Here is a 24,005-nt window from a genome sequence, read left to right as displayed (position 1 = left end):
GCGGCGGCGGGCTGGACGGGGCGGGGCGGGGCGGCCCCGGCACGGGAGAGCGCTGAGGCGGTCCCGGAGCCCCGATCTCAGTTCCCCACGCCTCGATCTCAGTTCCCCGTTCCCTGTTCCCCCGGCTGCGGCTCCCGTTCCCCAGCGCGGTTGCTGCAGTACCAACTGAAGGCTTCTTTCTCCCTGAGGGGACACCTCACCGCAGGATCGCAGAATCATTCAGGGTGGAAAGGACCTCTGAAGATCATCGAGTCCTGCCTGTGACTGATCACCGCCATGTCAACCAGACTGTCAAAAATTGGTTAGAAACGGTTGTAAAATAGTTCATAATTGCTAAGCATGTGCTGTTAAAAAGTTTGGTTATTATATTGTAAAAGCGATTGAAGAGTAGATATAAGAAATACGGTACTCAGTGTACCGTATTACACCTAAGTAAAGTGCACCTCCCTCCAAGCCAGCCTGGACAGAGCTGTAATGGCCCAATCGAGCGCCTTAAACCTTCATGCAAATGAAGGATCCAAAAATAAACCAATCCAAAGGAACAAAAAACAGTATAAAAAGGGGACATCCGAGCCAGTGGGATCGTGTGCCCCTCCACCTGGAACATCAGGAACATCTCTGCTCAAGAAAAGAAGATCCAGCACCGGCTCTGCAGCATCCTCACTCATCAGGAACACTCCTGCTCGACCCTCCAAGCTTTAGACCTTATAATAAAAGCTGAAATCATTTTAGCTGCGGGAGTGTGTTCCCGTTCATAACAAGACCATGGCACCAAGTGCCACATCCAAGCTTGCCAAGGTGCTTGTTCCCTGAATGAATCACTTCTGTCAGCATCTACCTAATGGAGTTATGTCATGCCCCAGCCTTGGAAGGCCAAGCAAAATACAGAAAGGCTGGTGAGAAAATCCCAAGCACCAGAGTTTGCCTTGCAAGGTGGTTGGTAAAAGAGGATCTCTGGGAACACTCTAAAGGCAGGAGCTGAAGGAAGCAGTCACTCCCAGCAGGGTCCCACACCTACTATTGTAGGACTTCTGGGAAGTCCAGGTTTCTATCCTGATCCTGAATTGCATTTCAGACCTGAATTCTTCAAGGCTGAATTTCACATTCCTTTTCCCTATTCTGGTTGTACCTGAGCCATTGTCTGGTTGTTGTCCAGGCAGGTTCCCTAGTGGACTCTGATGCTGGCTGAGGAACTCCATAGCCAGGTCTGCCTTCCCCTAGGGACTGCTCCTGCCTCTGGATCAAAACCTGTGCTACAGCACTGTTGCTAAAGAACACCAGAACTGATGAAGCAGTACCCTTCTCAGTAAGCTTCTGAGGGTAAATGGCCTCTGCTCTATACTTCCCTCTGGTTGCCCTTTTTCCTTCACAAGACATCCTCACAGGCTTCCAGACGGTGTCTCAAGGAGAGGTTTCAGTCTCCCCTACCCTACCTGCTTCCTAGCATACTACAGAATCTCTCACTGACTGGAGAGGAAGCTCAGGTGTGTTAGGAGATGTCCTGGGAGCACTGGCAGAGGTAAATGGTCAGCAGTCCAGAGGCTGGCACAGGCCTCTTCCACACAGAATCCCTTGTTCATTTCAGGTAAATTCTTCAGTCTGTTTGGGTCTAGTTGAAGAGCCAGGACAGTTTCTTGACCATGTCTTAGATAAGTGCAGTGTACGCCAGAGTCTTGGGTAGGTCCAGACTTGTGACTAGAAGGAAGACTTGCCAAGTTCAAGAGCTTTCCCAAGGTGGTTTATAGGAAAAGGCTATTTCTTGAGCTCCACCAATGCTATAACCAAATGCATGTGTGAATTGTGGATTGTTTCCTGTACCTGACCTGAAGGTTGTATGTGAGTTCAAGTACTGTATCAAGTAGATTGTTGTCATATTTGCACACAAGTAAACATTGACAAAAGTGGAGAAATTCTGTTGCGTTCCAGAAGTTCAGCAAGTCTACATCTCCACTGTGCCCCAGGGTCTGGTGTAAAGATGGAAAAAGTGACTGAATTGTGTGGTGTTGTGATTTCCCCATACCTCAGGAGAGTGAAAGACTACCAAGTTGTTGTTTCTCAGGCAGAAACCTTTACATTTCAATGAGTCTCCTGTGAGACGCCTGGGTTTAATAGCAAGGAGAAGCCGCACAAGGTCAAACTTCAGTACACAGAGCATTTTGTTCCCAGTGGTCCTATGGCCAGATACTTTTGTCAGGCCTGAGAGAGCCTCCAGTCCACGTTATTGTGCTGGTGAAGTGGGGTCAGGGCCAGAACTGGGGCACTGTGCATGGCAGGTCCTGCAGTGGCATCTGGGCTGCCTGTGGGGATTCTGGCCCAACGCTGCAGGCTGGAGCAGCCTTGGATCCACACGGGCCCAGGGGTGCTGGAGCAAAGTCTGGCATTTTCTGGATCTGGGGAGACACAAGAGGACCCTGATGGTAGCTGGCTGGTGGTGCTGGGGCTGCTGGAGCTGGGTACCAGCAAGCTGTGGGGGCCCTGGCACAATTTGCCCAGAGAAGCTGTGACTGCTCCATCCCTGGAAGTGTTCAAGGCCAGACTGAATGGGGTTTGGAGCAGCCTGGTCTCGTGGGAGGTGTCCCTGCCCATGGCAGGGAGGTGGAATTAGATTATTTTTCAGATTCCTTACAACTCAAATCATTCTGTGACCCTATGTTTCTATCTTGAAAGTGTCAGACGCTCCAGTCCAGATGCTCCCTGGGCCCTTGTGGATGCAAGACTGCTCCCATTTGCAATGCTGGACCCAGAATCCCCACAGCCAGCCGGGACACCGCCACAGGACCTGCTGTGGACCGTCCCCCAGTACACTGATCCCACTCCACAGGCACAATAAAGCACCCATGCTCATGTGTCGGCTCCCTCCTCCTGCTCTCTCTCCGAGGGCAGGTGCGGCTCTGGCCCACAGGGTCGTTGTGTCCCTGGGTGTGGGCAGCGCGGGCCCGGGCCTCCCTCGTGCGGGCTGGCCTTAGCCGCTTGCCCACCTCCGTGCCGAGACCTTCGCGTCTCGGCGGCCCCGACCCTGCTCGGTTTCCTCCGGAGAAGTTCACACAAGCACCAGGAGGGCTCTGCCGCCGGTCCTTCCCCGGGGCAGGGCACCGCGGCCCGGCCCTGCCCGAGCGCGGAGAGAGTCCCGCCCGTCTCCCGGCAACGCGTCCCGCCCGCCCGCCATGGCCCTCGCGGGTCGCCGTAGCGGCGGCGGCGGCGGCGCGGCCGGGCCGGCGGTGAGTGCGGCGGCCGCGGGGCCCGGTGCCGGCAGCGCGGGGGCTCCCCCGGGGCCGCGGGGGGCTCGGGCCGCGGCCGGCTCGGGGAGTGGCGTCCGGCTGTGCGGGAGGCGCCCGATCGGGGGGTGGCCGCCGCGCCTCACGGCTCGTAGGCAGGTGTAGGGGGTTCTCGGCTTTGGGGTGTTCGTGGGCACGGAGAGCCCTTCCGGGTTTGGGGGTGTCTGTGGCTGCCGGCAGTGCCGCCCGCTCTAGGGCTGGCTCTGGGTTACGGGGCGCCGCTGGCTGCGGGGCGAGTCCGGCTTTGGGGCAGGCTGCTGGGTGTGAGCACGGCAGTGCTGCCCGGTGCTTGTGGGCTGGGGTGGCCGCAGGTTGGGGTGCCACGGGGACCCACGGCTGGGATGAGGGCAGGGCAGTTCTGTGATCAGCGCCGGGCTCTGCTGTTTGCCTTTGCCTGCTGCGAGTCCCAGGGCTCGGCCGGCGGCTGCCACACAAAGTTGTGTTGGCCGGCCTGGCTTCTCGGCCTCCCCGCCTGCCGCCAGTCGCCTCCACTTCAGCTCTGGCTGCTCCTGTGCTGTGTTCTGCCCTGCTGCTGGCAGCTGCTTGCTCTTGCCCAGAGAAGGGAGTTCAGCCCGGGGCCAGGCTCAGAGCAGGGTGTCTTTGCTTCTGTGAATCGCACATGGGGCAGATGTGTGTCCCCCTGCTCTGCCCTTTCCCAGACCTGTTGAAAGCAACATCTGCTCCAGCTGTGCAAACACCCTGGCACTGCAGCTGTGCCAGCACTGCATCCCATGTGGTGCCAGTGTGGAGGGGCTTCGTGCTCTGCCTTGGGCATTCAGGCTTACCAGAGTGGCTGCCTTTAGGAGAGCCGTGGGCACTCCCGACTGCCCTCGGGTGTTTTTAACTTGTTCTGACAGAGGTGAAGTCATGTCATGTGTCGAGTACTTTTAGGATAGTACACATTGTGCTGTCTGCTCTGCTTTGGTAGTAAACTACGAGTTTGTCATTATTGTTTTATCTCTTGTTTTGAGTTCCTGACGCATCATTCAGGGCCTTTGATCCAGGCTGGTCTTTGCTTTGTTCCCGCTATTTTGCTCAGCAGTGCTGCAGGAGGGAGGCCAGGCGGTGTTGCTCCACTGCTGAGTGCTGGCGTGGTCCTGAGGAAAGGGGTTTTAGGCAACCCTTTTCCAAGTCTAGCTGAAGCCAATGTGATTTTGTGTTGGTGTGGCACTTGTGGCACTTGGCACTCCTTTTCTTGGCTTCACCTTAGTTTCTGCTCTGCATGAGATTGCCAGCAAGCATTTCATTCCTGCAGTCTTTGCTCCTGTTGCATCTTCCTATTGCTCTGTGTGTCATAAAGTGCTTTGACAGATGGATGTCCAGGGAGAGTCTTCCAGTGAGGGTTGGCTATTGGGGCAGTTGGAAGCAGGAGAGGGGTATAGCCGAACATTTGGAAGCTGGATGGAACTAGCCACTTGAATGTATTCTTTTTGTCCTGGCACATGTCAGCTCTGATAGCATTCTAGTGATTCTAGAAGGTTCCTGAATCTGTAGTCTCATGGCAGATTTTCACTTGTAAAAGCTATTGTATATTACCTCTGTCTTTTTGTCCCCGTGTCTCTGGGCCTTTCACTTTGTAGTCAGTGATATTCTATTGTAGCCCAGTCCATCTGCATTTGTCTCATTCCTTTTTCCTCTCTCTTTGTTTTGAGTAGTGGAATAATCTAAACACCTGCTGAACAGAAGATTAACCAGGCTCATGTTGCTGTCCTAAAGAGTACAGAGCAGGAGGGAAAGGCAGAAGTGTTTGTCAGGACACAAGCAGCAGTGCAGTTCCCACTCTCAGCGGTGTTTGGCACTGGGGTGGTTTGGCCCTGTGCTGGCCCAGTGCTTCTGGCCCAGGCTTGGTGTGAAGGTTGCCTGTGTTTCTGGCTTGGTTGTGCCTGTGTCTTTCTTTGGAGTGGGGTTTGTGTGGCTGCCTGGAGTGTGGCTTCATGGTTCATCTGCATTGGGAAGATTTTGAGCTGTTGGGCAGCAGTGGGACTGAGAGCAGGGTCAGCAGGTAGTTGTTTTGGGGCTCTTGTGTAATGCCATTGGGACATGCAAGGACTGTGGCTATTTTTTGGCTTATCCCTGTTGTTTAATTCAGGTAAACCAGCCTCCAAGAAAGGGAGAAGTCTAAAGGCAGCATCCTCCCCAGAAGGGTTTGTTCTAGGCGTCTGCCCATCTTATGTCTGCTCTGGAAGCGGTGCCTGTGAAGAATGACGTCGAGAGGTGCTGGGACTGCTTTCTCAAGGAAGAATTACAGGCTGAGCACTGAGCCAGAGAAGTCCAAGGTCACAGGTAGGGTGCTGTACATGCCCTGTGGGAACAGGAGCACTGTGGATCCAGGAGCATCCCTTGCCTTGCTGCAGTTACCTTGGTAGTGTGAGGTGTAGGGGTCTGAAACTGAGTAAATCCTCAAAGTGAGATGAGATTTTGGATGGGACATTCCTGTAGTACTAATGACTCCAGAAACTCAGGTCACAGAGCCTTTTCTTCAGCACACAGCCCTGCCTCATAAAGCTGGGGAATGTTTTGTTGCCTGCCTGCCATCTGATTTAGGGAGTTCCCCTTCCAGGATGTCAAATTCTCAAAGGAATCCTTTTCTGGGAAATTTTGCTACCTGCCAGGCAGTCTGGTTTTTTTTCTTGGCGTCACCAATCCAGCACAAGTGTGCTTATGAGACCACAAACCTGGCATTTGAGGGCACTGTTGCACTCAGAAACAAGGAATGCTGCATCAGTGTGACACTAAGGGTTGTTTAGTGAAGGTGAGGCACGCATCATTAAATAGGGTTCTGGGTTACGTGAGGTGAGCTGCTCCTGCAGCCTTTCCATCTCAGCATCTTTTATGTGGTTAAGAGACATCCTGGGTATGAATAGGACACCAGGAATTGCAGTGGTGTTAGGTTTTAGTTTTTTTTTAAATGAAATTGGATCCCTGCTTTCAGCTTTTGGAGTTACTTTAGCACAGCAGGATTCCTGAGGATGCACTTCCACCTGTGTGGAGCAATTTATAGGCTCCTAGTTGCTATGGCAGAGCAGCTCAAATTGGAAAGAGTCTTTTTTGGGGAGATGCACCCAATAATGCTGGACTCTGGCTCTGCTAGTGAGGACAGTAAGGTGATAAATGACTGCTTGAAGCTGCATTTTCCGTTGTGTTGATCAGCAAACATGAACCCATAATTTACCCATAGTTACCAGTTTCTTGCTTGTACATGAAATTCATGTTTGAGTTTCCCCCAGACTCTGTAAGCTTATTTCCTTCCTGTTTCTCCCAAGGGATTGTGAACAGCAGGCTGCTGAATGATTACCTGCACCGAGTCTTTACCAGTGCTGATGGGAACCAGCCTGCAGCTGCTTACAGGTATCAGACTTCTCACTGCCCAGGTGGCCAGTGATGCCACCTCCAGATAAACAGCACTGTGTGAAAGGAAAGATCCTCTAGTGCCACACAGTGATCTTTGTTAAAAACACAGCAGCTCCATGTTACAGAAACAACTCTGAGGTCTGCTCTTTTAATGGCTTTTTCAAACTGCAGGGCTTGTGAGGAAGGATTCTTTTTTTGCATGAAAAATCCCATATACCAGCACTCTAGGCAATATTTTTGAAATAAGTGGGCATTCACGTGGTTGTTCCTGTTCCCCCTTTGCTTGTAAGGAAGTGCAAAATTCACACGTGTCAGGTGCAAGAATTAAAAATAGTGCCCTGTAACCTAAAGGCAAGACTGTTACTGACCCGTGCAATTCCATACATTTTCCAGGCTGTGGAACTGCTGGTACTTTAATTAGGAGTCACCAAAGGAAGAAAAACACAAAAGTCCTGTTTAGTGACTGCTTTTTTCCTATTTATTTTCAGTTCTCCTCCACCTTTTAATCCCAGAAACCTGTAGTGTTGGATGAAAAGAATTCCTCTTGCATCTCTTTTGCCAGAGGCAAGTCAGGCAGGTTCAGGGCAGGTAGGAGTGTGGCAGAGTGAGGCAGGCCTGTGCTCCTGCTGGCTGGCAGTGCTGCAGCATGGCTGGGGTCACATTCCAAGGCTATACTTAGGACTGCCAGCTCCAACGTGAGCTCAGAGCTGCTATAAATAGTTCTTGGCCCTCTGGCTCTTGGTGAGCCGGGGTGATGGTGCGGGGGAGGCAAAGTGGGTCATGTTACTTTACCACGAGCTCTCCTGCCAGAAAGCCTTGGAACACTCCACTGCCTGAGCATTTTGGTTTTCAATATTTCTGATTTCTTTGTCTGGTGATTAATGACTTGAATGCACAGAACTGATAGTTTGTTGGACTGGCTTCTCTTTTTTCCTGCCTGCCACCCTTCTTCCCTGGACGTGGCTACTTGGTAGAAAGCCCAGTAGCAGTCAAAGAGGTCTTGGAAATAACATTTACCATAAGAGAGCAACTTTTATGGTATGACATCTTGCCTTCAGAGGCCTGAATTCTTTATAGAGGAGCTCACTGCAGACATCTCTCTGCCTGCCTCATGCTCTTCCACTCTCCTTCCACAACTCCTCCTTCATGCCAGTGCTGATTAAGCAGCTTTGCTGAAGCCACCCTTCTCGTGCCAACCAAAGCTGATTCTTTGATTTCACTTCTGTGCATTTTCACACCCATCAGGCTTTCATAAGGCTCTCACCATTTGGGTGAGAGGGAAATCCCTAATCCTGGAGAAGTGAAAAGTTTCCCAGATGGCTTTGGAAGTGGGAAGCAGGGATAGGAGCAACTAGTGGTTCTCACAGTAAAAGGAGACTCTTGTGCAAGGATTAGCTAAGTGAACTATCCTTGAAAGGAGAGAACCAAGGAAAGGCAGTAAGTTCTCTAGAACAGTGGCCCAAAGGGGATGCATGAGAGAATTTTCAGTATGAAAACAAAATGGTTTTAGCTGTTTTCACAGAGAGAGGATGCTGGACTAGCCTGACCTTTGTCTGAACTGCTACAGCTGCTGCTCTGATCCTCTCTCTTCTTTTGTATTGCAAAATATACTTTGGGGAAAAAACGAATCCTGACTTAGGCCACGTTTGTATGATGCTGATTGCAGCAAAGTCGTGTCCATAGTTATTGGTAGCACAGCTGGTTTCTTGCTGCCTTGTACCACAGTTTTCTTACTGCCACAATACACTCCTGAGCAGACTGAAGACTGTAAGATTCTTTGTTAACTACTTGGCTTGTTTGTGCTGTGTTTGGTCCTTCCTTCATTCATTGTCCCAACACAATGGGCAACAAATTCCTTAGATTCATGACTTGAAACAGATCAATGACAGAACTTCCTGGCTCATGTCTCAGCATAGGACACTGGTCTGGGCTGCAACTCTTGAAATATTGAAGACAAAGTTTTTTGTAAGAGCTGCTGTGTGTTTATTCCCTAGGAAGCACCTGACGTTCCAGAACCTGCAGGAGCACCTTGAGAGATTGCTGGCAGAGGAGAATGGCTCTGAAGACAGCAGAGGTAGGAGATACTGCCTGTCCAATTTGTGCTTCTTGCCTTTGCTGCTTCATTGGGAAGGACAAGTTGTATCATGATAGGCATTTCTGAGTGAGTGCTGTTGTGCCTCCCTGTGCTCTTAATTTGTTGTGCTTTTAAATCCTGCCTGTGAGGGGCTCATCAGCCAGCCTTGCAGCAGGTTTGTTTGCAGATGGAGGCAGATTTCCAGGCTAAAATGTCTGGAAAAGCAGTTTTGGGGATATTTTACTGATAATGATATGCAGAGCCATTGCTTTGACCAGGAGTGTGCAGTGCTATCATCAGTGAGAGGTGCAGAGGCTTGTTGACAATTACTGCATGCTGGTCTCCACTGCAGGTATTCACTTTGGGCCTCAGGCTGTACCCTGTGTTCTTACTGCCATCGTTTCTCTGAGTGAATCAGGATGTGGCAAGATACAGCCTTGCTCCCCTCCTAGAAAGCCAAATTTTTCTTGCTGGCTTCAATCAAAGTGTGACATGTTGGCCAAACATTTGGCACTGAGTTTAGCCTTTGAATTTTGTCAAAGTAAAATTTTCAGGTGATGTGGAAAACTTAATGTGTCCTGAATGCTGCATAGCTGAGTTGCTGTGAAGACTTCCTTTTAAATCTTCCTCCCCTGAAGCAGGTGCTGTTGCAGTCTGGCTAGAGGTACCCAGTGGGTGAGCTGTTCAACCCTGCACAGCTCTCCCCAACAGGTTTTCTGCAACTCTTGTTTCAGATCAGGTGGCAGAGGGCCGGCTCGGTCCCTCCACTGTGGTTTTGGACCACACCAGCGGCTTTGAGGGGCTCCTGCTGGTCGATGATGACTTACTTGGGGTGAGTGTGTTGCTGGACACAGCAGAAAATCATTTTGTGGGACTAAAAGCACTCGGGGCTTGTTGGTTTGTTCTTTGTAGTAGATCCCTGTCAGTGGCTTTGTAGCGTGTGTAAATGGAGTTTGCCTGGAAGGTGCAGGATCCTGCAGGAAATGAGCTCTCCTGGGAGAAAGTCTGGCAGTGCCACTCAGTGTCAGCAAGGTTTGAGTGGGGCTGTGAGGATGTGAAAGGACTACCCTGGCCAGGGTAGCTTTCCTGTCCCTCCCTCCAGCAGGCTGCCTCTTCCTTCCTTCTGGTCTTCTTGAAAGGGGAGAAAGAGGCTGAAGCTGAGGTTTTCCTTTCTGCTTTGTTTCCACTAATTACCTGCTTGCTCCTTGGCTGATGTTCCCCTTGCAAAAAGTCAGCTGAAAGCATCCACTGGAATTTAACTCTTTCCTACTTCAGTAATTTCTGCACTCCTTTCACCCCTTCATGAGCAAGCACATCCCCTGCTCTTGAGCTGATTTCCCCTTAATCTATGCCTGCTTTTTAGCCTCTAACAAATCAGGCTGCCCTGGTCTCCCATTTCCCTTTAATCACTTGCTGTGGGTTACTTTGGCTGTAGCTAGAATTGACCCACAGAATGGATTGGACTGACTTGCCTGTGAATTCCTTGTTCCTGCTTTCATTTCCTCTTCATGGTCTGTCCCAAGATAGCAACAGTCAGGATTTAACACAGCTCAGTTCCTAGGCACTGTGTTACCTGCCTGCCCTGGCCTTTGGTCTGGACACCTGGAATCTGTAGTTTTGTTCTAACCTGTCCAGCATTCATTTATCTTTCCCATATCATAATCACTTTTGTGCCAATTCACTGGGAACCTGTCTGTCACCATGTTGTCCTTGTACTGCTGCCATGCTGGGTGCTTCACTGGGGTTTATCAAGTACAGATGAGCCCCAGGGAAGGACCTGAATGATTCCCTGGGGCCAGCTGGCTCCAAGTACAGCTGCTGGGGTGGGGAGGATGTCCCTTCTTGTCCCTATGCTGTCCCTGTGAATAGCTCTCCATTTTGCTTTGGTATGGCAGGGACAGAGGGAATGGAAAGGACTGCACAAGCCTCTCTTTTTGCCTGACATTAAAATATCTTTTGTTTGTTGGTCCAGGTGATTGGCCACAGTAACTTTGGGTCCATCAGGGCCACAACATGTGTGTATAAAGGTAAGGAGATAAACCAGTGCTGCTTTGAGAGAAGACCCTGGGAGGGGTGTATGGGATGTTAGACAGCTGGAGAGCTCGGGAAATCTTGAATATGTTCCAGATCTTGAACCCCCTCTTCCCCAGTTCATTCACTGAACCTCTCCAAAGAATGAGAAGGATGGGGAATTGTGTGATGCCAGAATAAAGGATGGGAGGGGAATCCTGGGGATGTCCTGAAACTCCTTTATGTGCCACATATATTTCTGTGGGAGCAATGTCGGGTTCACCTTCTCCAACAACAAGCCAGGGGACAAGAATTCACCTTGTGGCATCTCTTTTTCTTTCAGGGAAATGGATTTATGAGGTGCTCATCTCCTCCCAGGGACTCATGCAGATTGGCTGGTGTACTCTCAACTGCAGATTTAATCAGGAGGTAGTAAAGCTAATCTGGAGAATGCTCCTTCCCTGCTTTTTTGGTCAGTGTAGAGCATTGCATTGGTGCTGTGCCCTGCTGGCATTCACACCAGAAATGCCACACACACACACAAAATGCCAGGCTTGCTATTTTAAGAGTCTTTACGAGACTCTCTGGTCTGTGTCCACAGAGGGGTGCTCAGTGGGAAAGTCTGTGCTGGGTATGTTGATGTGCTCTTGTTGCACGTAGAACTGCTAGATATTGATTTTCAGCTGGTAACTTCCCCAGAAAGTGTGTGTCTGCAGTGCTGGCAGCCTGTCCCTTGGGATGGGCCTCAGCAGCTGCTGCTACAGGGCTCCTTTTGCCCAGGGGAGGGTGAGATTTGTTTCATCTGGGTGGGATGTTTGGTGCTGGAAAGGGGTGTCAGCTGCAGAATTTCACTAACTTGTCACTCTGCAGTATGTGAGAGGGGAAGTGATGGGCATCCCAGGGGGCTGCTTTGATAGAAATGAGAAGTGTCAGATGCCAGTACTCTTCTTCTGACCCAAAAATAAGTAGGGAGTGGTGCATTTCTCTGAACCAAAGATCACAGGCCACTGGATTCATTCCTAGAGTGAGGATTTTTCCCAGGCAGAGCATGTGTGCTGTCAGCTGCTCTCCCTGTCTACTGGTCTCCCCCTTAAAGGTTCTCTTGCAGTGAGAGGAATCCTCTGTGCCTGCTCTGAGTGTTCTCTTTGATGCTTTGGTGCAGGAGGGCGTTGGGGACACGCCAGATTCCTATGCCTACGACGGGAACAGGGTGCGCAAGTGGAACGTGACTACCACAAACTATGGCAAAGTGAGTAGCTGTGCCCCATGGATGGAGCACAAAGCAGGAGACTCCTTCTGCTCACTGGGTCTGCTGGGCCTTGTCAAGTGCCCTCAAGCCTTTCTCCCTGCCTCAGGCTGTGTGCCAGCACTTGTCTGCATTTTAGGGGTGCTGGATGTGCTGGCTTTGTTTAGCAGCCCCAGCAGACTGATTGCCAGCACAGTGCTGCTGTTGGTCCCTGGGAGGCTCTGGTTCCCTGTAGTACATCAGAGCTGGTGCATTGTTGGGATAAATGTACATTCCTAGTGCCAGAGGGGAAAAAGATCCCAACTGGGCTTTAGAAGTGCCTGAAAATGATGTGAGCTGCTGGGAGAAGGAACTCTCTCTTCTTCAACCCTGAATCACAAGGGGTTGGTTGGGTTGCAGTCTTTCTTGTGATGTGGGAGAACCCTGGAAACATATGTTTAACCTCTTCTCTCCCTCTCTTGCAGTCCTGGGCAGCAGGAGACATCGTCAGCTGTCTGATAGACCTTGATGAGGGCACCATTGCTTTCTGCTTGTAAGCATCTTTGTCCCATTCCCTGCTTTGTTTATGTCTGTGTGTAACAGAAAGGTTGCTGAGCCCTATTTCTGCTCTCTCTCCTTTATGTTCCTTGGTAGTTGTGGCCTTTGTTTCTCTGTCTTGTGTTCAGAAACCGTCTGAATAGGGTGTTGGGTCCCCGTTCAGTTTAGTTGAGAACATTTGGCAGGAAGATGTTCAAGCTACAAAATCTTTGTAAAGTTTGCCAGGATTTTAGAGGGAAGGGCATCTCTTGTGATGTTTAATGCCACACTTGGCTTTAATTGATTGCTTTTGTAGTCAGTGTAAGACCTTGCCTGTCCTAAATTCACAAGGAGCTGTGAAAAGGTTGATAAATCTCCAGTTTCCAGCTCCCATGCACAATGAGAATTGTTCTCTAGCCCTGGCCTGCAGCAAGTCAGTTGCAATTAAAAACTGTTAGATGGTTGGTGTCATCTTTTATGGAGGAGTAGATTGAAAGCATTATCCTTGATTGCCACCAGCATCAAATAGATGAGGCCAAAAAATCATATGCTTTAAAATGTCCTGCTGCTTTAGTTATCTCACAGATTTGGGTTGCCCTTGAAGCTGAGTGGGCTCTGCATGTTGTGTAGACCCCAGTGCCTTCCCATGCTGGTATGAAAAATGGGAGTGGCCCTGTGCTTCCTGTGGCTGTCACTCAGCAGAGCTGTGACATTTGCATGTGTGCCAGGTTAGGAATGACAGGAGGCATGACTGATGGGTGTGTCCGTGTTGGCAAGCTGATATCTGTGTGGCCCAGCTGACCTCACACCCCTCCTGCTGTGACTAAAACCTTGTGTGTTTTCCTTCTTTCAGGAATGGCATCTCTCTGGGAACTGCCTTTGATAACATCACAAGGGGTGCTGGGATGGCCTATTTCCCTGCCATCAGCCTCTCCTTCAAAGAGTCTGTGGCTTTTAACTTCGGAAGCCGTCCACTCCGATATCCTTTAGGTGTGGGGAGAGGAGCTCTGAAGGGGGAAGAGCCTGTCCTGAGACCATCTTTGGAGGCTGTAGATATACACACCTGACTGCAGTTCACTTTCTGCTGTCAGCACTTGTGTGCAGAGCTGAGTCAGGGAGAGAAGAGCCAAATGCCTCCTTAGCTGAAGCAGAACTACAGGACACAAACACAAGTTTCTGAAATGAGAGTTGCTTTCAGCTCTGAGACAGCAGCTGCTCTACAACTGGGAGATGCCTGCTCCCAGACACTCAGATCCTGCAAAATTCTCGCTCAGCAGTATTGGAAACCCTAATGCTGATGTGCTGCTGAGCCATTTGGTCACTCATCTCTTTTACCTCCCAGCCATATGGGACTTCTGACATGGTATTAGTGTTGCCTGTTGCTGTGAGAATGCTGAAGCCTGGAGCTCCTGTCAGAGCAGTCCTGGCTGTGCCTGTTGATGGCTGTAGTGGGAGCTCTAGTTGGTCTTTCTGATGAAAAAAGTATTTCACACCAAGAAGAAGTGAAAGACTTTCTGCTTGCAGCAAGGAGGAAGTGGAGATGAGAGCTTGTGGCTTATCATCCATATAGAAGGTTTGAACTGGGACTGGGTACAAAATAAAGCAGACAGAGTCTTTTCCTTGCACAGACAAAAGGAGTCCCAAAAGGATCAGATTGCATTTTCCCTTAACACTCCCTACTTATCCAGTGGAAGGTTACCGGCCCCTGCAGGATCCTCCTGTGGCAGACCTGCTGAAGGCTCGGAAGCTGCTGGGCTACCTGAAGAATGTGATCCATATTGGAATAGATGTGACGGTAGGCTGCCATCAGGGGGTGCATCTGAGGGCACCGTGCTGGGAAAGGGGGTTCTGCCCTCCCTGGCACGTGCTGCCAGCTCAGATGTCTCCATGCACCTGAGAGTCTGAATGCTTGCATGGGGCCTGCCTGTCCCTGGAGCTCTCTGGCTTGCAAAATGGCCCTCCTGGTAGTTCCAGGACTTCATTTAAGTCATACTGGGCTTTGTTGTTCTCAGTCCTGTAAAGTTTCATTGCCAATATTCAAGAAGTGATGTTTGTCAGGCTCACAACTGCTGCATTTGATTTTGCACCCTTGAAATGAGTTTGTTCATATCCTAAGCTTTTTACTGATGTCCTGTTCAGTAATGTGATGGAATTCTGGCAGGTTTGCCTTGAGGATTGTTTTGGCTGTGGCACTGTTTGCTGGAAACACTGTTTTCCACTAGGATGAGGGATGATCTGTTGATGCCCAAAGCATAGGAAATGCCATATGCTATGGCATATGCTATGGTCTTGGCTCAAATGAAGGCCTGATCTGCTATTTCTCCTCCTCTGTAGGTGTTCCCATTTACAAATTATCATGTAAACTAGAGCCTTTTTGTAATAGAACGTTGTCAAAGTGCCTGCATGTGGTTGATAGTGACATCTGGACTGCACTACAGCCTTCCAGAGGAATAGGCCTGGCTTCTTTGGCATTCTGAATTCCCATGTTCAAGGTTTTTGGTGCAGTCAGGCATGGGACAGCAGCAGGGCTGCTCCAGGCATGTGGTTCATTCAGTTGGTGTACAGGTGGATTGGGCTGGATCCAAGCTATGTGTCTCTCTGGGTTTGTCATTGCAGGAGGGGAAGCTGGTGGAGAAAGACACATCCATGTGGCAGCTGCAGGGAGAACCCACGGTATTGATTACACTAGCTCACATCTTCAATTATTTCTCCCCTCTTATGGTGAGTTTTGCCTGCCCATTGCCAGGTTCTGTAGTGCTTGTTACTGCTCTTGCAAGGCAAAATAATCCCCAGCTTTTGCTGGGAAGTGACTGTGCCTTGGAGGAACGTTGACCTGCCTCTCTGTCTGCAGTGCAAGGTGTACCTGGTGGAAGATGTGCTCATGACCTTCCTGCTGAGCATCCTGGAGCGAGGAGGGGCAGTGGAGGCCCACCCCCTCATTCAGCAGCTGCTGGATCTCATGTGGCTTCTGATGGAGGTGAGTTGCTAGCGTGCTGGTTCCTCCCTAGGGATCCCTGGGAGATGCTGAGGACAGGAGCCTGCCCTACAAAATGCTGGTAGTGTTCAGTGTCTCTCTCTTCTTTTTTTCTTTGTGGTAGACCACCCTCTCAATTAGCTCATCTGGCTGCTGCTGCACACCCAGGCACTGAGGGTTGAATGCAGACACTGGCAATGAGTTAACCAGGCATTTCTAAGCTTCTCCTACTGCTAAAGGAACTGATGATGGTGAATAACTTCCTGTTTCTGGAAACATCACATTTATCAATAAGAATAATCTTCTGATTGTTAGTAATGTGTATTTGACTGTGGAGGTCTCAAGTGCTGCTGTGTGCTGAAGAGATGGATCAGAGTGTGTGGGACTAGGGTAGAGGTGTGCAGTGCACTCTCACCATCTCCAGCACTGCCTCCTCCAACTTCCCTTCCTGTCCATGCTGGATGAGCTTACTCCTTCCTGGGACACATGTTTGAGGGGAAGCTGCTGCTGCTGCTGGAGTGCTTGGGTGGTTACACAGAGCCAGTCCCTGCCAGGGATCTGCTTGGAGACAGCACGTCTGCCCTTTGGGGTAACAGATTACAGATGTGGGCACTGGCCCAGCCAGCTGCCATGAGAAGTTTAATAGAAAAATGTCATGACTCCTTCAGGGCCACCATCTTAGCAGTGAAACTGCACCCTCTGGTAGCACTGCTGTGTGTGTGGAAGAGTTGGCTCTCATCCTGCTGGTTGGCTATGAGTTGAATTCAAACAGACAACTCTTCTCTCATCACATTTACCCAAGGCTTACTTCTTTCTCTTCTGGTTGGTTGTACCAATACTGTGTCTTGGGTAGAGTCAGGGAATAAGAGGACTGGTGACTGCCCAACAAATAGGGCCTGGGACTTTGGCTTTTTGTAGGTGACTTGTGGGTTGGACTTCCTGCAGAGACTTGTTTCCCTGTAGCAAAGCACTGGCACCAGCTTCTGCTTGGACTCTCTCCTGTGGAGTCAGAGGGACGCTGTGGGTTCAGAGCACCTGCTTTTTCAGTTCAGAAATGAATGCTTCCTTCCAAGATCTCAGTCTGGGAGCTATAGCTGTTCCTGACTCCTTGCTGTTGTTCTTAAATGTGTTTCTTATTTTCTCAGGAGTATGAAGTGCATGAGTGCCTCAAGCAGCTCCTGATGTCCCTGCTGCGGGCTTACAGGTTCTCCCCCATCATCCCAGACCTGGGATTACAAGTGAGTTTGCACTTCTGAATCCCCAGGAATCTGTCCCCATGTCCAAAGGTACAGGATGTTTGGGATCCTGTAGTTGTTTGATCCAAAGATGGCAGTTTTGTCACACTGTGCCCATTGGAGAGTTGTGCATTCTGCAGATGGAGTCACTTTTGCTTCTCCTGTTTTCCTAGATCCACTACCTCCGGCTCACCATTGCAGTCCTGAAGCATGAGAAATCTAGGAAATACCTACTCAGCAATGTTCTGTATCCTTTGTGTCTCCTCCTGTCTCAGTTTTCCCTTCCCTCAGTAATGCAGCTGAGGACACTTCAAGGACCTGTAGGTCCAGGAAGGCAGAAGCCACCATGTCTTGAGAGCTCATTTCTCAGATCTCCTCTGCCTGACACCATTTCCTATAAATGCTTTGAGGGCAGGCAGCAGTGTTGTATAGTTCACATCCTGGTAACACACAGGAGCTCGTTTCTACCTGACTGACCTCTAAAATCCCTACAGCAAAACCACTTTCAGAGCAGTCCAGCCCTGTGGTAGCATTTGTGCAGCTGCTGTGACAGCTATGTGGGGCTTCTCCAGAGGCCTCTGGATCTTGCAGTGATAGTTTGGAAAGGAATCTGTCACTACAGCTCTGGAGACATGTCCCTTCTCCCAGCGTAGCTTCTGTGCTTGCTTTAACTCCAGCACAGCTTCGACGTGCTCCGTTCCGTTGTGTTCTTCTACATCAAGAGCCCCCTGCGTGTGGAGGAGGCAGGCCTGCAGGAGCTCATTCCCACCACGTGGTGGCCAAACCGCTTCACCAAGGACGTGAGTACAGGCACTTCCACCCGGGAATCTGAGGAAATGTTGTTGCCTGCCATTTGTATCTTTTTCTGGCTGAGGAAGTCGGGTGGCCCCTATTTCCAGCTGTGTTAGCACTGGTGGATCTTACTATTTGAGAGCTAGAGCTTTTCCATTCCCCTGTCATCTTTTTTGTCCCCTTAGAGAGTATGTTTGAGGTGTGATGCTCACCCAGGGAAGGGGGGACAGTTTTCTGTGGCAACAGATTTGGAAGGGAACCTCACAGTATTTAGGAATTGACTGGGGTGTCCTCAAAAGATCTCCTGCCATTATTCATTACAAGGCTGGAGGAGACCTGTTTAGGTGTCCTGCCAGCTGCAGTCACACACTGGCACATTGTTTCAGGGAGTCTCTGCTCTCCATTTTGCATTGTTTGAGGGCATTTCTGGCAAGATATTTTCCCTGTGCAGTGCTCTCCTACTAATCAGTGTCTGTGCCCCAAGCAGGGCAAGGAGAGTAAGGAGGTGAAGGAGGAGAGTGCTGAGGAGAGGCTGAGGCGTCGGGCGTACGAGAGAGGCTGCCAGCGGCTCAAGAAGCGCATTGAAGGTTTGTGGGGAGGGAGGGAAGTTGCCAAGATCCCACACTTTTTGTGCAGCCAGGGGCTTTCTAAATCCTATGTACTTCACTATGTGAAGTACAGCCAGGACAGGCTGTGGTGCAGAGGTGGGGGCCAGCCATGCTCTGTTCTGATGGTTCCCCACTGCACAGACCTGCAGCCCCCCAGGATGGGGCAGGAGCGAACCTCTGCATTGGTTTTTAGCTATGGATGAATTTCCTGCTAGGTAGTGGAGGAGAAGATTCTCAGTGGTGGGATTGGCTTTCTGCTGTCACTGGTTCTTCCTGGGCCCCCTGTGCTGGGGAGGGAACCTTTCTCCTGGGGACAGGGTACTGCAGCTGGGGTTAAGAGGGGGAGTTGTTCTCCAGTGCTGGTTTTCTGATGGCAGATTTGTGTCTCCCTTTTAGTGGTGGAAGGTCTCCAGGTTCAGATTCTGAAGTTGCTGCTGAACAATAAGGACAGAGGAGGGGTAAGCACTCTGTGGGTCTTTTGGGACAATATCTTCATGTGATGTGCTTTGTAAATCCTGGATTTACCACCTGGTTTCTCTTCTTCTGCCAGGGGGAAGCCTCCAGATACATCTTCCTAAACAAATTCCGCAAGTTTCTTCAGGAAAACGCCAGCAACAGAGGGGTAAGTCAGAGGGGCCAACCTTTCTGCAAGTCTGACCCTGGGGGCTTTCTGCACCTCCAGGCTGAGAGCTCTGCTCTTCTGGCCAGGCTGCTGCCAGTAGTTGATCCACTGAGGTGTAACTATGACAGGGAATGAGGAGGGGGAGATCTGGAAACCAGGCAAGTTAGGTGTGCAGTGATTTATAGGAAAGTGGTCCTTGGGAAGTCTTAGATGGGAGCTGAATATCCTCCTATGGCCTCTCAGAGAGTGTGGCTGTGGAATGCTCTGCCACAGTGGGGCTGCTGGCTTTGGCATCCTCCTTCCTCACTCCTGGGTGAGGATTGTTCCTCTGACCCTGGGTCAGGCTGTTGCCTGAGGTTTTGGGAGGCAGGCATCTGCTGTGTAGGAAACCCTTTCTTCACCTGCATCCCTGTGTTCATCCCCATCTTTCATGATGGATTGTGTGTTATCCCTCATCCTCTGTCAGACCAGTGACAGAGGTGTCCCAGAGGTGGAAACTGCTGCCCACCGTCAGGTCTGGGCTCTCTGCCAGAGCTGTAAGCTAGAGATGCTAGCAAGGCTGAGAACACAAAAGTTTCTGCCTGCTCCATGTAGCCCTTTGGCCTGAGATGCACTTTCACACCTGGCCTGATGCTGGACTCTCATTCTTGCCCTAGAACCTGGCTGTGCTGTGCCCACCAGAGTACATGGTGTGCTTCCTGCACCGGCTCATCGCTGCCCTGCGCTACTTCTGGGATGGCCACAAAGCAAAGACCCCAGCTGCCCTGAGCAGTGAAGGTGAGGCCTGGGGGAGAGGCTTTGCAGGCTTTCCTGTGGTTAGGACAAGGTTTGCCTCTTGGCAGTGCTTCCAGGATGTTGAAAATGTTGTCTCTAATGAGTGTCTGAGCCTTCTGTCACCTTGGGGAGTTCCTGTGTGCAGATCTATTGCAGTCAACATCCAGATGTGAGACTTGCAGAAGGACACCTGGACTGTTTGCTATTCCCCCATCTGCTCTGGAGCAGAGTCCACTATTGTCTGTGGGGCTGTGAAGGGCAGCTCAGTGATCCATTGGTTTTTGGGATCCAGAGTTTTGGGAAGATATTTTTCTCATTTTGGAGTTCCCAAACTGTGGAAATAAGGGGAAACTAAAGCAGTGCCAGTTGTTTTCCCACCCTTAGACCCCATTGGTATTCCCTCTCCTTACTTTAGGCTGACCTTTTCTCTAGACTCAGCAAGTGCCTTGCTGTCCCTGTGGGACTAAGTGGCAGAGCTGGAGTAGCCAGGTGGAGAGCTGCCAAGGTATCTGATGATCCAGTTTGCCCCGTGACTGTGGCTGGAGGGAGGAAGTGCTGGCACTCTAGTTGATAGCCATTGGTTGCTCCTCTTTCTGCATGGATCTAATGCTTGCTCCATTGTGGAAATCACCTCTGCCTTAATGGCCTGTGCTTTTATTACAACAAAACTTGTCCCTAAATGTTAGTCCTAACTGTGGGTCCTGGGGTCTGCTTTAGGAGCCCTTACATGACTTTGTGCATCCTGTGCATGGAAAAAAACAAAACTCCTCCTCTGTTTTAGAGGCCTATGTCCCTCCTCAACTCTTCTATAATGGGAAGGTGGATTATTTTGACCTTCAGCGACTTGGAGGTCTTTTGTCTCATCTTAAGAAGACTCTGAAAGGTAAGTGCTCTCATTGCCAATACCTGAATCCAGGTCTTGGATGGAATTCATGCAAGGCATTCCAGGGAGGGAGCTGTGGTTAATGAATTTTGATTAAATTCAGGGAGAGGAAAGTTGAACTTTAATGAGATTCAAATTACTTTGAAGAAGACACCGTGCCTCTTAGTGTCCTTTAAGTTAACAGTTTACTGCTTGTATCCCTGAATTGGGCATGTGGCAGTTGGAGGAAGGGAATAGTCTGGGAATATCTGGTATGGTGTTCTTACTGCAGCACAGCCAAGGGCTGGGAGCTGTCAAAGCCCTGACCATCAGCTGAGCTCTGCTGAGTGTGAAGGATGCCCAGGATTTAGTTGGAGCCTTACTCTGTGCAGGGAGGAGCAGCCCTGTGTACCTACTGCAGCTGTATGTTTGTGTGCAGCACACTCCTCTGGCACTGGGCTCCCAAAGCCTGCCTTGGGCAGGGTTAGAAACCCTTTGGCATTCCCTTGGACTTGGTTTGTCTCACCTCTGAGCCAAAGGTGCTTGCCTTTGGCTCTGATGTCTCTTCTCCTCCCCGAGTGTGTTTGCAAGGTGAGGACCATTTTCTGTGTCTCATGTTGATCCCTGACTGTTCAAGATTAGATTACTTAGCTTGAGAGCCACATTATCTCCTCTGGTTTCTTACCAAGGTGTCCTGGCCAGCTGTAAAGACAGAGCTGTGGACTAAAGAACACATTCTTCAGGCTTTGTACAGCATAGCCATTAGCATAGGCTTCCTCTGGGTGTGAGTCTCAGTCCTGGTGACTTAGGGACACATCATGGGACAGCATTGAAGAACTGGAGGCTTAAAATATGGTCTCAGGCAGAGAGTTGCCATTCCTTCTCTAGTCCAGTTTGGCCCTGGTGGTTGTCTCCTGGTTCCTCAGTTATCCTATTTGTAGCTGGTAGGACCAGGAGCTGAAATGGGTCCTGGGAGGGCAGCACCTGCTGCTGCTTGGTCTCTGTTCTTTTTGTAAGGGCAGATCTGTTCCTTGTAAGGAAGCTTGGGACAGGTCAGCTTGTTCTGATAGAGCATCCAACTTTTCTGGCTGTTTCTCTACTGCTGAGAAGCAGGAAAGAGGATGAGTCTTCCTCATGGTGAGTGAAGAGTGACTCCTGCATTCATCACTGCTTTGGTGTGCTCTGTGCAGATGACCTGGCTGCAAAAGCCAACATCCTGATCGACCCTGCAGAGCTGCAGGCAGTGACTATGGATGATCTTGATGAAGATGAGGAATCAGCAACATCAGCAGCACAGGTGAGTTGGATTATTCACTTGCAGGGGCCCTGATGCTGGGGCAGTAGGTTGGGCCTCTGGCTGGAAAGGTTTTACTTTACAGCAAGGCAGGGTTGGGCCAGGACTGTCACCAGTCCATGGGCAAGCAGATAAACAGCTGCACTTGGATGAGAGTCACTGGAGATCAGTGAGGTCCTGGCTGCACCAAGTTTGAGCAGCAAAATTTTCTGTGCCCTTCTCTCTCACTGCCACTGATCTGATTGTGCTGCCTCCCCTCCATGGCAGCTCTTGGTGCTTGCATTTGGAAAGGTGCAAGACAACTGTGGACAGGGCAGGTCTGCTGTTTGTGCCTGGCATGTGCCCTTGGAGGAAGGATTTACCCATTGCTACCCTGCCTGCTCATCTTCCAGTGGCCACTGTGCATCTCTGCCAAGGTCCTTGCAGGGTCAAGGGAGGAGCAGCAGGCAGCCAAGCACAGCTGGAACTGTTTCTCCCTTCATTTCCTTGCAGTCCCAGCGCCCCTCTGCCGCCCTGGCCATCGGTGGAGCTCTCGCCAGGCCTGCCTGGCTCAGCTCCCCCACCCTGGGCCGGGCCAACCGGTTCCTGAGCACGGCAGCCGTGAGCCTGATGAACCCGCGGCGCCCCCTGGGAGCCCTGGAGAAGATCAAAGTGCTGTCACTGCGTGCAGAGCAGCGCACACGGGAGGACAGTGAGTACTGCTGCCACAGCTGGACCCTGCCCTGCAACAATGGCATCCTCCAACTCCCCAGAGGAGCCAATCTCCTTACTGCCAGCATTGCTCCTGCCCCTTCCCAGGGCGTGCTGACACCCTTTGCCATCCTGAGCATGACACTGGTGATGTTTTCACCCTCTGTGTGTAAGGAGATGCTGCCTTGGTTTCTCCAAACGCAGTGAGACTTTGTAGGAAGGCAGTTCAGAGGCAGCTGTAGCCACACTTGCTCTGAAGACAGGCTTGCTTGGTCCACCCAAACAGTAACAGTGCCTGCAGCAGCACTGTTACTGTTTGGGTGGACCAAGCAGGCCTCTGAAGCATGTACAGGGCTTGAGGAAGTGGAATTTGCATGACTTGAGTCAGTCTGAGCAGATCTGACAGGTCAGCCTGATGGAGGCAGCAAGATGAGAATGCTGTGGTAGTGTGGTATCTAGACAATCCCATGGGCTGGGAAGAATCTCCATGTTACAGAGGCACAACAGGGCTTTGGTTTTAGAGAGGAGCAGGGGGAAGCTGAGGTGCCAAAATGCCTTGCTAAGAACTCCTTTCCTGTCTTGGGAATGCATTGCAGTTGAAGGCACCCATGGAAACGATGGTCTCTTACTGGGCAGACCCCCAGAGGAGCCAGACCAGCCCATCACTGAGAACTCCCTGCTGGAAGTCCTGGATGGGATAGTGATGATGTACAACCTCAGTGTCCACCAGCAGCTGGGGAAGGTAAGTGGTACATGCTGTGCAGGAATCCATTTCCCCAATGCCCATGCTTGTACACAGACTCTGGTTTCTGCTTATTTAGTGACTGTGTGTGTCCTGTCCTTCTGCCAACCTCCACTGGAGTTCTGGCTGCATGCTTGTATGTTTAGAGGGAATAAAACCCTTATTTACTGCTGAGATCTGCTGCTTTTCAGATGGTTGGTGTGTCAGATGATGTGAATGAGTATGCCATGGCACTGAAAGACACAGAGGAAAAAATCAGCCGCTGCCCAAAGAGGGTGAGTGTCTCTGGATTCCCAGCTCTTACCAGATTCCAGCTTCCTTCTCTGACAGGGTGAAGTCCTGCTGCCCAGCTGTACCAGCATCTGCATCAGGCCTTGTGGGCTTCAGCTGAGACTGTTAAGTGCTTTTTATAGCACTGATTCCCACTCCCTCCACAGAAAGGCTGCTGACCCCTTTCCCCCCTGCCAGTGCTCCCCAGCTAGCCCCAAGGTGGTATAGGCTCTTGCATTGTTTGTTCAGCACTGAAATAAATGCTATAAATGGCAGTGACATCTGCCTTCACATCTCTGCACTCTTTTCAGAGGAGAGACATCCATGAGGAGCTGCTGAAGAGCCAAAAGGTCTTCTCTGAGAAGCTCAACCACCTGAGCCGGCGCCTGGCTTGGATAAATGTCACCATTTATTCAAAGGTGGGCAGGAGCATAACATGAGCAGCTGAAAGGAGAGCAGTGAGCCTCTGCCTCTCTGCTGCTTGGCTCACATGTCACAGGTGTCATTTTCCTGGTGTTGAGGCAATGTCAGTGATCTCTGGGGCTGCTTTTTCCCTTGCTGTGTATCAGAGACTCCTTTCTAGGCTTAGCCCCTCTCCTGTCCCCCAGTGTCCCATAGTGATCAGCCTAGTCTGATCTGAGCTGTGCATGGTGCTCTAGGCTTTCCCTTA

General features: G+C 50.7%; 1 protein-coding gene across 1 annotated transcript in view; it reads left to right on the top strand.

Annotated features, from left to right (window-relative positions):
- Nucleotides 1–3,154: 3,154 nt before the first annotated feature.
- The window catches only part of RNF123 (ring finger protein 123), a 47,617-nt gene continuing 26,766 nt past the window's right edge, over nucleotides 3,155–24,005 (top strand). The window contains exons 1-26 of the mRNA XM_058031822.1: nucleotides 3,155–3,218; nucleotides 5,365–5,558; nucleotides 6,539–6,623; nucleotides 8,621–8,700; nucleotides 9,435–9,532; nucleotides 10,673–10,727; nucleotides 11,054–11,139; nucleotides 11,873–11,959; nucleotides 12,421–12,488; nucleotides 13,326–13,451; nucleotides 14,153–14,267; nucleotides 15,089–15,193; nucleotides 15,324–15,449; nucleotides 16,592–16,684; nucleotides 16,855–16,928; nucleotides 17,364–17,481; nucleotides 17,961–18,060; nucleotides 18,478–18,539; nucleotides 18,632–18,703; nucleotides 19,360–19,480; nucleotides 20,259–20,360; nucleotides 21,530–21,636; nucleotides 22,126–22,324; nucleotides 22,920–23,065; nucleotides 23,257–23,340; nucleotides 23,647–23,754. Of these exons, the coding sequence (XP_057887805.1) occupies nucleotides 5,477–5,558; nucleotides 6,539–6,623; nucleotides 8,621–8,700; nucleotides 9,435–9,532; nucleotides 10,673–10,727; nucleotides 11,054–11,139; nucleotides 11,873–11,959; nucleotides 12,421–12,488; nucleotides 13,326–13,451; nucleotides 14,153–14,267; nucleotides 15,089–15,193; nucleotides 15,324–15,449; nucleotides 16,592–16,684; nucleotides 16,855–16,928; nucleotides 17,364–17,481; nucleotides 17,961–18,060; nucleotides 18,478–18,539; nucleotides 18,632–18,703; nucleotides 19,360–19,480; nucleotides 20,259–20,360; nucleotides 21,530–21,636; nucleotides 22,126–22,324; nucleotides 22,920–23,065; nucleotides 23,257–23,340; nucleotides 23,647–23,754 (2,499 nt within the window). The 5' untranslated portion in view covers nucleotides 3,155–3,218; nucleotides 5,365–5,476. The remainder of the gene's footprint in view (nucleotides 3,219–5,364; nucleotides 5,559–6,538; nucleotides 6,624–8,620; nucleotides 8,701–9,434; nucleotides 9,533–10,672; nucleotides 10,728–11,053; nucleotides 11,140–11,872; nucleotides 11,960–12,420; nucleotides 12,489–13,325; nucleotides 13,452–14,152; nucleotides 14,268–15,088; nucleotides 15,194–15,323; nucleotides 15,450–16,591; nucleotides 16,685–16,854; nucleotides 16,929–17,363; nucleotides 17,482–17,960; nucleotides 18,061–18,477; nucleotides 18,540–18,631; nucleotides 18,704–19,359; nucleotides 19,481–20,258; nucleotides 20,361–21,529; nucleotides 21,637–22,125; nucleotides 22,325–22,919; nucleotides 23,066–23,256; nucleotides 23,341–23,646; nucleotides 23,755–24,005) is intronic.

The sequence above is a fragment of the Melospiza georgiana genome, chromosome 11 (genome assembly GCF_028018845.1).
Source record: "Melospiza georgiana isolate bMelGeo1 chromosome 11, bMelGeo1.pri, whole genome shotgun sequence".
NCBI lineage: Eukaryota > Metazoa > Chordata > Aves > Passeriformes > Passerellidae > Melospiza > Melospiza georgiana.
This window is presented reverse-complemented; position numbering and strand designations above follow the sequence as displayed.